Genomic DNA, 13,375 nt, shown 5'->3' with positions numbered 1-13,375 from the left:
AGACTGTGCTACCCAGCTGAGGATAGTGATCCCACACACACACACGTGGCCCGTGCCAATGTTTCAGCTGCCTAGGCCCTAAGTTCTGGAATTCCCTCCCTAAGCCTGAAGGGATAATTACTAGTCCTAGCCCCTTTAGGGCTACCCCGGATCAGGCATATTTCTCAGACGTTCACTTTCAACTAAAGTTTGAGGTAGCCGAATCCTAAAGATTGGGTCTAAAGGTCTGGACTATCTCTCCCTAAAGGAAAGGAACAACCCGAGAATGTTACCGTCCTCCAGATAGCGCTTTTAATAAGTTTAGCTAGACTGTAACATTCTGGATATTATGAGGGTCCAGAAAACTCCCCCAGAATTCTGCAACCCCTCACCAAAGAGTGTACAGAGATGGAGTTCGTGAATTTTTGATACAGAAGTCTTATGTGAGACAATTCTAAAAATATATAGATTTATTAACGAACCGACATGCAATTTACAGTTGGTGAGTCAGTTGCAATATTAACAGTTCCAAAAAGAGAAAACTTACAATCTTACTGAGAATCTTACTTGTAAATCTTAACTTCACTACAGTATTACAGTTCTTAGTGTTCTACAGGATATCCACCAATATCAAATACCTTTGATCCCCGAGGTACAAAGAGTTGGAGACTACAGAGCCGCCTCTGAAGTTGAGAATCGCTTTGCCCGCTTAAAGCGAGTCTGTTATCCCATTTGAGAGTTCAATATTTATACCTTTTTCTAGTGGTATTTCCTTTAAGGTTTTCTGCTGATGCAAGCTAATTATCTCTAGTCATTTTTCTGCCGACCTCTGCAACTCTTACAGCCACTTCAGCCAGAATCATGTCTCCTCTCTAGGTGTTCTAAGTTTACCATATAAAAACGGTGTGACGGCAGGTGTTCCTTACTTGATGCCATCTTTACGAGGGCAGATGTTCCTTACCTTATGTGCCTCTTTGCGAAGTGTAAATTAGAACACCTTATCCATGGTGAACCATTGTTTTTGTTCCCAAAGGTCAGCCTGTCGGAGCCCTTCACCTTCTGTTTCAATAAGGTTATTTATTCAGAGTCAACAACTGTCTTATCTCAATAGCCAGAATGCTTTCACAGCTACTTCATAGTTAAGTTTCTAAATTTCCAAACCCAGTTTGTCCTGTTTTAATAAAGCCAGAATTCTTTCATAAGATAGTGTATTTTTCTGAATAGGTTATATGTCTTATTCCTTCACAAGCCTCTCCACCTCGCTCTCCTCCTTTAAGACGCTCCTTAAAACCTACCTCTTTAACCAAGTTTTTAGTCACCTGTCCTAACATCTCATGTGGCTCGGTGTCAAATTTTGTTTGATAATCGCTCCTGTGAAGCACCTTGGAGCGTTTTACTACGTTAAAGGCGCTGTATAAATACAAGTTGTTAATAGAGGCAGGACTATCCCATTCATAGTGATCGTGCCTGTACTTTTAATAGAGGGCTTTCACTGCTGCTGTGGATGCTGGGATAGCCCTGGCTCCACAGCTGCCCTTTTACAAAAGAACGCACAGAGAAAACGCTTGCAAATCCCACAGCTTCGGATGGGTTGTAAAGAGAGAAAGAAAGACACAGATAGGAGAAAGGGAGATGGAGGAAGAGAGGCGGGAACGAGAACAGAGGTTTAGAAAGAGAGAAGAAAAACAAATGAATGCCATTTGGACATCACCTGCAGTCCACGTGACAGATGCAGAAATGTTTGTCTTTGGTACAAGGGGATGCCTCGCATATATGGCTTGCAAGCGAAAACCTCACGACTCGGGATTTGCCCAATGTGGACAAATTGTGTTCAATGTTGCTCAATGGGGGAAATCTGTGCCAAATTTCTGGCACCTCCTGTCACAGCCAGCATCAGAGCTCTGAGAAAACTCGCTCCTTAAATCCCAGTGAATCCTTTCATAATGCAGCATGGCTATATACCTGGGTCCTGTGTGTCATTTAGAGAGATTTCAACTATCAATCCTTGCCGTTCGAGGGATTCTGTGATCCCCTGAGAATACATTAGAGAGGGGATTTGAAGCATTCAGAGGCCTTTTAGGATTTTATAAATTGCTTGTTCACAGGCACTCTAGGGTCTTTGGGCTTAAACGGAAGCTGCAGGCATTTTATCAATATATCTGACTTTCATCTTTTGAAAAGTTTTTAATGTGTCTGCGTAGAAAATTGAGAACGAACTCAGAGTAGTCAGAAAGAAAAAAAAAATGAACAGCTAAAATAAAAGGCGTGGGGATGATGGCAATTGAGCAGATATTTACCTTTGAGGTCTGAGTCATGCACCTGAAGCCAATTGACTAGTTTGATGAGTGGGGCAGGCCTATCTGCCACACGCCAGAGATAAGGTCACGAGGAGAGCCAGTGTCTGACCCCCTGATCACCCATCACTGGAACTCGTTTTAAGTGAATGTAATCTAGTGCCAAGGGTGAGATGCTATGCGAGTACTACGAACATACACACGGACGTACAAGATTGATGGGCAGGAAAAGACCAGCTGGTCCATCAAGCCTGCCCCATACTCATTATGGCTGGAGCAAAGTGACTAAACATTTTCTACCTCTCCACGCACTCCCCCACCCCCCCCTACCCCCCTCATCCCCCGGAGCCAATGTAATCTCCTGGGAGAGACACAAATCGCCAGGGCCTGTAAGTGGGAAACAGAAAGTCTGGAAAATCCTTCTCTGACCCCCTCAGTTGATCGGAACCAGGAGACCACATGAACCACGCGTTAGTTAACTGTTAATCCACTTACCTCCTACATGACGCGATCTCTGCCTCAATCAAGAACCGGTCCCTCTTGAAGGTGTGCAGAGAGGCAGCACCCACCGCTCCAGCTGGCTGCCGGCAACACATTCCAAAGGTTCTGGGAAAAGAAGAACCGCCTAATATCTAGCCTATTCCTACTTTCCCATTATTTAAACACATGTCCCCCAGTCCTCCCCAATCCATTAAGGATGGAATAATCTATCAACCGGCACGCAGTCCAGCCCTTTCATTATTTTATAAATCTCTATCAGATCGCTTCCAAGTCTATGCTGCTCTCGAGTAAATAGCCTCAGCTCTTTAAGCCTATCTGAGTGTCTACGGTAAAGACAACTCTAACTAGGATGCCCCCAAGACCAGGGCCTACCTGGTAAGAATGTGCCTGGCAGTCATAGGTTGTTTGCTTAAAGTCGACTCCCAGGTCACAACGCTATTGGAGAGTTTCTTCGAGCAACAGTTGGGAGGAAAATGGGAAGAAGCTGAGGGGCCCGTTTAGCCGGCTGTGCCTCATGGCCAGTGACACAAGAGAGGGCGTGTAGAAAGGGAGATATCGGTACAGGAAACTCTTTTTTATCCGGCACCAACGGGACCGGCGTGGTGCCGGTTGATCAAAAAGTCCGGATTACAGAGAGGTATACTTACCAAGGTATGAGAGCCCCGTACATGGCCACAGGTGCAGGAGCCCTGGTTACCCGGCACTTGTGCAGGAGTCCTGGTTACACGGCCACAGATCCAGGAGTCCCTGTTGCACGGCCACAGGTGCAGGAACCCCGGTTACACAGCCACAGATCCAGGAGCCCCTGTTACACGGCCACAGGTGCAGGAACCCCGGTTACACGGCCACAGATCCAGGAGCCCCGGTTACCCGGCACTTGTGCAGGAGTCCAGGTTACACGGCCACAGATCCAGGAGTCCCTGTTGCACGGCCACAGGTGCAGGAACCCCGGTTACATGGCCACAGATCCAGGAGCCCTGGTTACCCGGCACTTGTGCAGGAGTCCCGGTTACACGGCCACAGATCCAGGAGTCCCTGTTGCACGGCCACAGGTGCAGGAACCCCGGTTATACGACCACAGATCCAGGAACCCCGGTTACACGGCCACAGATCCAGGAACCCCGGTTACACGGCCACAGGTGCAGGAACCCCGGTTACACGGCCACAGATCCAGGAACCCCGGTTACACGGCCACTAATATATAGTAAAACGTACCTGAACCTACTCCTGAATTTTGCCGGTTAAGAGAGGTTTCCGGATATTTAGGTGCCGGTTAAAAGAGAGTTTCCTGTACATGGAAAGTCGATCTGCAAAAACGGATATGTGATCACCGACTACTAATGGCTTATTGGGCACGAGCGCCATTAAGGATTGTTGAACTGCTCTGCCAGCAATGTGGCCACAAGTACCAGGAGTCTGTACTCGTGAGAGACAAGGATAGGAAATTCTGGCCCCAGGCACTTGGAAAGCAGCTAACATTCAGTAACTCTTCTGACTGGATCCTTCTGTGTGTTGCCCGCAAGGCTATCTGCAGATGAATGTCCCACCTACGTTTATTTTGTTTTATTGGTTGAGAGATAAATGTTGGCCAGGACACAGGGCGAACGCAGTTGCTCTTCTTTGAAATAGTGCTGACATGAATCAGTCATTCATGAAAGAAAGACTTATGAAATAATACTGAGCGGCCTGCGGGTGGCGCTGTCCAGGGAGAGTATAAATACTCGGGCACGGGCCCAGCTTGCGCAGGACATTCTTAACAGGAACTAGTAAAGGACACAACTAGACCTCCATGTTGTAAAACAGTTGATTAAAGCTTTGTTTAACGCTTAGACCAAGTGCCTAGTAGTTTTCTTACGTCAAGTGCCGTGGGATCTTTTAAGTCCACCTAGAGAGCAGACAACAGTGAAAGACAACAGTGTCAGCCTGGATTACGTGCTCGAGTCTCTGGAGTGGCATTAGAACCCACGACCTTCTGACTCGGAGGCAAGCGTGTGCTACCCACTGAGCCATGGTTAACACCAAGCGGCAAGGAGCTTGTTCACTGGCATTGTTTCAGTAACAGCTAAACTGGTCACTCAAAAGAGATTTATCTTTAGGGCAAATAAGATTTTTATGAAGCTTTCCTGGATTCCTGCTGTCATAGCAGGCGTATTTTAATGAATATCATCACACCGGTTGGTTTGCAGTGTGAGTTGTACTGCCTCAATCATAGGGCAGGGTTGCTCTAGCATACGGCCAGTATCCAGTAAATATTTACTTTCAGACAGCCTGCATATATTTTAACAGCCGTGCATATATCTGAGGAGTTCCTTTTAAAATATATAGGCCCAGAAATTCAGGTCGGAGGCTTCCCGCGGGTGCAAGCCTCCGACCTGCACTTACCTAGCGCGCCGGCCGTTGTGCTGTGGGCCCCCGTGGGATTCCGATCCTGGGCCTCCTCCAACTGCCGGCGCGCAGTGCATGCGTATCCCAGGGGCGCAGTTAATTCGAAGCATCCCCTGGGATCACGTGGGCCATGGAGAGCCAATGGTAGCAGGGAATACTTCATTCATAAGCTTGACAGGAAGAGCTGTCAAACCTATAAATACTATAAGCCCCAAAACATCACTAAAACTTCAAATAATTTTTTTTTTAAATCACATTTTTAAAATAACTATAAATGACATAAAATAGCTATTTTAAGCAATAATTTAAATTTTTGAAAAAATTAATTACATTTTCTAACGGGGCTAAAAATAAACTTACCTTTCTTTAAAGTATTTAAAAATAATAAACCTGTGGAAAAAATGTTTTAATTTTAATTAATTCACCACTTACCTTGTTAAAAGCAGGCCTTGCGCCTGCTTTTTAAAAGTGTAACTGCTGGAGACTTACCCTCCTGGAGAAACCTGCAAAAAAAAGTAAATGTAAGAAGTCACACAACACCAGATTATAGTCCAACAGCTTTATTTGAAATCACAAGCTTTCGGAGCACTGCTCCTTCTTCAGGTGAAGTGGAGAAATGCATAAAGACACAGCTTATATAGTCAGAGAATCATGTCAGATGTTTACAGGTAACCTTTCCACCTGCCATTCCATAATTGCCAAGTGGAGGTGTGTTAATCTTTTTGGGATGACTCCTGCCCCCTCTGGATAGTGCAAAAAAAAGTAAGTTCGATGCGCACGCGCTGCCTCTCCGGCGCATGCGTTCCACCTCTGAACCCCTTCTTTCAAGGGAACGGAAGTTCCAGTACCCAGCGCGTACTCTCCCGTGGAGACCCGAATTTCTGGCCCAAATTATATTGCAGTACATCGCAGTTCAGGCATCACATGTTAAGTGCCAAAATATACAGAAAAAGAGAGTAAAACTGGCAGCAATTTCATTCTGGTTGCTTCTGAATTGGAGCCAGGAACTTACAAGCACATTCTGGACTCCCTTCACCAACAGCAATTAACATCAGGATGACCTGGAAAGACGGCACCTCCTTCAGTATTGCACCAGAGTGTCAGCCTCGATTTTGTTCTCCAGTCTTTGGAGTAGGATTTGAACCCACAATCGTATGACTCAGAGGCGAGAGTGCCACCCACTGAGTCAAGGCTAACATGTTTTTTTGCATTCGCCCTCCAGCAAGGCTAATTGGATTGCCATCAGGATTAGGACCCTGACTGATATTTCTTTCCCTTCCTACCCTAGGACTAACTGAGGCCAATCGTACTGGTCCCGTCACCAAGACCCTGGCTGAGATTCGCTAGCTCAGAATGAATTTGGGATGTTATTGGTCGGTGTTGCTCAGTACCACAACAAACGGTGCAGTTGTCAACAGCCTTTGGGAGGAAGTGTGACTTTTTTTTTGTTTAAAAAGTGACCAGCAATTTTTATTGTGAACAATAATAGGAATTGCTGGATGGAAAAAGGACCAAGGTCCATCTCGTTCGCCTTCTCCCATCCAGGTAGTCACACAATACCATGACAGGGGAGTTGTTGACTGTAAGGAGGTGGCCCTGGAGATAGCAGATGCTCTAAGGATCATCTTCCGGAACTCCATTGACTCGGGAACAGTACCCGTGGATTGGAGGGTAGCTAATGTTACCCCAATATTTAAAAAGGGGGGTAGAGAGAAAGCAGGGAATTATAGACCAGTAAGCCTTACATCGGTTGTGGGCAAAATGCTAGAGTCCATTATTAAGGATAAAATAGCGGAGCACTTGACAAATGGGGAAAGGATCGGACAGAGTCAACATGGATTTACAAAGGGTAAATCGTGTTTGACTAATCTGCTGGAATTTTTTGAGGAAGTAACTGGTAAAATAGATGGGGGAGAGCCAGTGGATGTGGTGTACCTTGACTTCCAGAAAGCCTTCGATAAGGTTCCACACAAAAGATTATCATGCAAAATTAAGGCTCATGGGATTGGGGGCAAAGTATTAACGTGGATAGAGAACTGGCTGGCGGATAGAAAACAGAGAGTTGGCATAAACGGCTCGTTTTCGGAGTGGCAGGCAGTGACCAGCGGGGTGCCGCAAGGATCTGTCCTGGGACCCCAGCTGTTCACAATATATATAAATGATCTGGATCAGGGAATTGGATGCAATATTTCCAAATTCGCTGACGACACTAAACTAGGAGGAGGGGTGGGCTCTGATGAGGATGTCAGGAGGCTACAGTGCGATTTGGACAGGTTGGGGGAATGGGCGGATACGTGGCAGATGCACTATAATGTGGATAAATGCGAGGTTATCCACTTTGGGGGTAAAAACAGGAGGGTAGATTATTATCTAAATGGCAATAGATTGGGAGATGGGGAAGTGCAGAGGGACCTGGGTGTTCTTGTGCACCAGTCACTGAAGGAGAGCATGCAGGTGCAACAGGCGATCAAGAAGGCAAATGGTATGTTGGCCTTCATATCAAGGGGGTTCGAGTATAGGAATAGGGATACCTTACTACAGCTGTACAAGGTGCTGGTGAGACCGCATCTGGAGTATTGTGTACAGTTTTGGTCGCCCCATCTGCGGAAGGATGTTCTTGCCATGGAAAGAGTGCAACGGCGATTCACCAGGCTGATACCTGGAATGGCGGGAATGACCTACGAAGAGAGATTAAATAGTTTGGGCTTGTACTCACTGGAGTTTAGAAGATTGAGAGGGGATCTCATCGAAACATATAAAATTATGGCAGGCCTGGACAGGCTGAATTCAGAGAGAATGTTTCCAATGGCCGGGGAGCACAGAACCAGGGGCCACAGTCTAAAAATAGCGGGCAAATCATTTAAAACAGAGATGAGGAAGAATTTCTTCACTCAAAGAGTGGTGAGCCTGTGGAATTCCCTGCCACAGAGGGCTGTGAAGGCTAATTCAATAAATATTTTCAAGAGAGAATTGGATATATTTCTGAAGGCTAAGGGGATTAAGGGTTACGGAGAAAAGGCGGGGACGGGGTACTGAACTGGTAAGATCAGCTATGATCTCAGACGAAGATCAGCCATGATCTCATTGAATGGCGGAGCAGGCTCGAAGGGCCGAATGGCCTACTCCTGTTCCTATCTCTATGTTTCTATGTTTCTAAATCAGGGCCATGAATCTCTTATCAGTTAGGCTACAACAGACCTCGACATGAAGTGAGGAAAACCCCAATGGTGGAGAGCTTTGGGAACCATTGGTCCAAAGTCACCTGTTCCTCCCAAGCATTGCTACACTTACCGCATGTCATGTCTCAAGTTACTCATGCCGTATCCCAAAATGTTATTTTCTGACAGAAATCTATCAAATTTGCATTTGAATGGATCAACACTAACTGCTTCCAGCGCCTCCCTGGACAGTCTGTTCCATAGATTGACCGCTCGCTCACTGAAATTATTTTGCTGCGATCTAGTTTTGAATTAACCCCCCACCCCCACTTCAAGCTCGGGTCGTGTCCTCCTAGTTGATGAGCTCCCCATTGCTCTATGCGAACCCCACTACCAGTCTGAACTTCTGAGTTGCAAAAATAACAAAAAAAAATGATTATGTTGATGTCAATTGTGTTGACAACAATTTTTTTTTTTACATTGCAGCTGATTTTTGCAAACCTATTGAAAGCAGTGGGATGGGCACTGGTCTGGAAAAGAGTGCATCTTTGTACCTTCAATGCTGCTGAAGCAGATTTGTGCATATGTTTGACATTAAACATGAACATTTAAGATTCATAGACGTAGAGAAGATGTTTTCATTTGCGGTGGAGTCCAAAACTAGTCACTAATAAATCCAATGAAGAATTCAGCAGAATTTTTTTTCATATTTGTTCCTGGGATGTCAGGCCAGCATTTATTGCCCATTCCTAATTACCCTTGAGAAGGTGACGGTGAGCCGCCTTCTTGAACTGCTGCAGTCCGTGTGGTGAAGATACTCCCACAGTGCTGTTAGGGAGGGAGTTCCAGGATTTTGACCCAGCGACGATGAAGGAACGGCAATATAGTTCCAAGTCAGGATGATATGTGTGACTTGGAGGAGAACTTGGGAGGTGGTGGTGTTCCCATGCACCTGCTGCCCTTGTCCTTCACATGGGTTCGGGTGGGATGGAGAGTGAAAGTAGATTTGAGGTTAGGATCAGATCAGCCATGATCTTATTGAATGGCGGAGCAGGCTCGAGGGGCCGATTGGCCTACTCCTGCTCCTATTTCTTATGTTCTTATGTTGGGGCCGAATGGCCTGTAAAATTCTATATAATTCTATGTCCTTTGTCCTGACTTCTGTTGTTGTTTTTGGTTTTATTCAGACCCTGACAGAGGAGTTCCGTCTCGACTATTGCCGCCTGTGGCACTCCCTGATTAGAACTGACATGAACGGCGTGGAGATGTACAGCAGGCGGCTGGGGGCTGGGGACTTGTATCCGCTCTTTGCCTGCATGCTAACAGCCAGATCCTGGGCCTCTATAACCAAAGGAATCGGCCAAATGCCAGTCTCCAAGAAAGAGGTGAGGAGCGCTTGGGAATCTAGCAGGCTTATGGTTGGCCTGTAAGAAGGCTTTAACTAGATGCTTACATTTGCTTGACTTTAAACAAGACCATTGCGGTGAGTTTGCAGTATTATCGCCAAAATCCTGGCTCAGTTTTTAGCTCTCTCGCCTCTGAGTCAGAAGGTTGTGGGTTCAAGTCCCCACTCCAGAGACCTGAGCACAAAATTGAGGCCGACACTCCCAGTGCTGCGCTGTCGGAGGTGCCGTCTTTCGGATGAGACGTTAAACCGAAGCCCCGTCTGCCCTCTCGGGTGGACGCAAAAGATCCCATGGCCACTATTTTACAGACGAGCAGAGGAGTTGGCCCCGGTTGCCCTGGCCAATAATTTATCCCTCAATCATTGAAGCAGATTATCTGGTCATGATCACATTGCGGTTTGTGGGAGCTTGCTGTGCACAAGTTGGCTGCCGCATTTCCTACTCTTCAAAAAGCACTTCATTGGCTGTAAAGCGCTTTGGGATGTCCTGAGGTCGTGAAAGGCGCTATAGAAATGCAGGTCTGGCTTTCTTTTAACCCAGTTGTGTTGTTCACTCGTCGTAATAATAACTCGGATGTAGGGCTCAAAAAGTGAGGTGTGGAAGCTGCCTTCTATTGGCGGCTATGTTTTGACAAGCGCTTGTAGTGCTCGCTGTGAATTACACACACACACACTGCTCAAGCCTTGCCCACCTGCAAATGGAACGGCACGCCGAATTTGCAGTTACCATGCGGTGCTATGGTTCCATCCACTAATATTTACAATGGTTGCTGTGGAGATGTCACTGTTGCTTTGAGAACTAATTATCCTCCCACTTCCGCCTCTCGGATACCCGGCATTGATTATAGAGTTGTGGAGAGGGGGCCCATTTCGGCTCTGTCATATAATTCAACCAATTTGAGTAGCTTAGCAAACAGATTGCGGTTTTATTTTCAGGTAGCGTTCTTATTTTGAAGCATCTTTTATTGTTTTTCCTCCTTCAAAGCCAATCCACATATCACCCCTTACAGGGACAGTAATGGAATGAAAGTCCGTCTTTCTCTTTGTGTTATCAAATGATAAAGTGGTGTGAGTAAAAGGTAGTTAGACCGGTCAAAGGTAGTCACAACCTTTTCATCCAATTGCAGGTCATACTCCCGTGTTAAAATCTACTGGTAAGACCCTCTTACAGACTAATCATGAGACAGTCAGATGGAATTGGGCGGGGCAGGGGGATAGAATTTGAAAATGATCAGCTCACATGACTTAGGAACATAGGAACAAGGGGAAGCCATTCAGCCCCTCGAGCCTGTTCCACCATTCGGTTAGGTCATGCCTGATCTGTATCATAACGCCATGCACCCACCTCGGTTCCATTTGCCTAAGAAAAATCTATCGATCTCAGGCTTGTATATGTGTGTGACTCTAATGACCAGTGGTCATTTAATTGAAGTGAGCTCATGGAATATTCACAATTGCAATGTTGAATCAATGATAACAGAATTGATCAGTAAATATTTTAGAATGCTAGGGCATAGGCAACAAACACTGAACTAGAAATTGGGTTGGGGCGCAAAAGTCGCCTGAACGCAGGATTTAGCGCCGCGTTCGAGGCTTCAGCGATCGTCAGATATTCAGTTTCACTGCCCCTCGAGGGACACGGGGCGAGGCTCGAGGCGCTCCGCGTCCCTCTTAGGGCGCTGAAACTGAATATCGCAGCGCAACGTGCCGCAGCGCCACACGCTGCGGCACGGCACGCTGCGGTACTGCAGGCCTTCCTCCCACTGTTAAGGGGGAGGTGCCTGCAACAGCGCGATCCCCGCTCGCGAGTGCCGGCAAACGAGCCCGGCACCGAGGAGAAGTGCCGGGCTCTCGGGAAACAGCCGGCAATGCCGCCGGGGGCGGGGGGTTAGGAGGCCGGGGACGGAGGTGCTGGCAGGCGGCCGCCCCGCACCTCCACCTTAACTTGCGCCGCTGCCGGCACAGTAAGGCCCCGTGAACCGGGCGCAGGTAGCGAACGGCGCAACTGCGGCGTTCACTACCAAATATCGCGAACGGGGCGTGAATGGGGCGCTGCACACACCGATGACGTCATCGGTGGCAGCGCAGCGCAAAAGGCTAACGCCACCATTATCGCCCCAACTCAATATCGCGGGAGGCGCAGCCAGTGGCGCTAAAGCCTGCCTCTTTAGGCGCTAACAAGTGGCGCTACTCACCCAATTTCTCCCCCACTGCCTTTTATCATACAGCTGGTTTCTGGTACAGTGGGGATACTGGTGCCAGGTTCAGTGTCTTGTAATGATGCTTCAATGAAGACTTAATTGCAGAGAGATAAATTTATAATGAGTGTGTCATGTCGTAGGGTCAGTTTCCAAGCATGATAGTACAAGATCTGTTGAATAAGTGCATAGGACTGGCGGCTACCTGTGTTAGAACCACTGTCTTTTGTAACTCTCCATTAAAGAAAGGAAGGAAGAAGGACTTGCATTTATATAGCACCTTTCACAACCTTGGGATGTCCCAAAGCGCTTTACAGCCAATTTTTGAAGTGTCGTCACTGTTGTAATGTAGGAGGTGCGACAGCCAATTTGCGCACAGCAAGATCCCACAAACAGACAATCAAATAAATGGCCCAGGTCATCTGTTTTCGTGATGTAGGTTGAGGGATAAATGTTGGCCAAGACGCCGGGGAGAACTCCCCTGCTTTTCTTCGAAATAACGTCGTGGGATCTTTTACGTCCCCCCAGACAGGGCCTCGGTTTAAGAACATAAGAAATAGGAGCAGGAGTAGGCCATTCGGCCTGCTCCGCCATTCGAGAGTCCAGAACCAGGGGACACAGTCTAAGGATAAGGGGTAAGCCATTTAGGACAGAGATGAGGAGGAATTTCTTCACCCAGAGAGTGGTGAACCTGTGGAATTCTCTACCACAGAAGGCAGTGGAGGCCAATTCATTAAATATATTCAAGAAGGAGTTAGATATATTTCTTAAGGCTAAAGGGATCAAGGGATATGGAGAGAAGGCAGGGACAGGGTGCTGAATTTGGATGATCAGCCATGATCGCATTGAATGGCGGAGCAGGCTCGAGGGGCCAAATGGCCTACTCCTGCTACTATCTTCTATGTTTCAATGAGATCATGGCTGATCTTCTGCCTCAAATCCATTCACTGGCCCTATCGCCATACCCCTTGATGCCCTTAGTAGTCAGAAATCTATCGACTTCTGTTTTGAATATACCCAATTACTAAGCCTCCACAGCCCTCTGGGGTAGAGAATTCTAAAGATTCACCACCCTCTGTGTGAAGAAATTTCTTCTCATCTCTGTCCTGAATGGCCTACCCTTTATCCTGAGGCTGTGGCCCCTGGTTCTAGACTCCCCAGCCAAGGGAAACATTCTCCCAGCATCCACCCTATCAAGTTCTGTATTAATTTTGTAAGCTTCAATGAGATCCCCTCTCATTCTTCTGAATTCAAGAGAATACAGGCCTAGTTTACTCAATCTCTTCTCATACGACAGTCCTGTCATCTCAGGAATCAATCTCGTGAACCTTCGTTGCACTCCCTCTATGGCAAGTATATCCTTCCTTAGGTAAGGAGACCAAAATTGTACACAGTACTCCAGGTGTGGTTTCACCAAGGCCCTATATAATTGGAGTAAGACTTGTTTACTCCTAT

General features: G+C 46.9%; 1 protein-coding gene across 2 annotated transcripts in view; it reads left to right on the top strand.

Annotated features, from left to right (window-relative positions):
• Window positions 1-13,375, top strand: part of adck1 (aarF domain containing kinase 1) — a 719,907-nt gene that overhangs the window by 543,268 nt on the left and 163,264 nt on the right. For both annotated transcript variants that reach the window (XM_086002658.1, XM_086002659.1), the window contains one exon: window positions 9,505-9,702. In XM_086002658.1, the coding sequence (XP_085858784.1) occupies window positions 9,505-9,702 (198 nt within the window). The remainder of the gene's footprint in view (window positions 1-9,504; window positions 9,703-13,375) is intronic.

Source organism: Somniosus microcephalus, chromosome 12 (genome assembly GCF_052327205.1).
Source record: "Somniosus microcephalus isolate GS21.2 chromosome 12, FLI_Smic_1.0, whole genome shotgun sequence".
Taxonomy (NCBI): Eukaryota; Metazoa; Chordata; class Chondrichthyes; order Squaliformes; family Somniosidae; genus Somniosus; species Somniosus microcephalus.
Note: the sequence above shows the minus strand (reverse complement) of the source record. Positions and strands in the feature narration are given on the sequence as shown.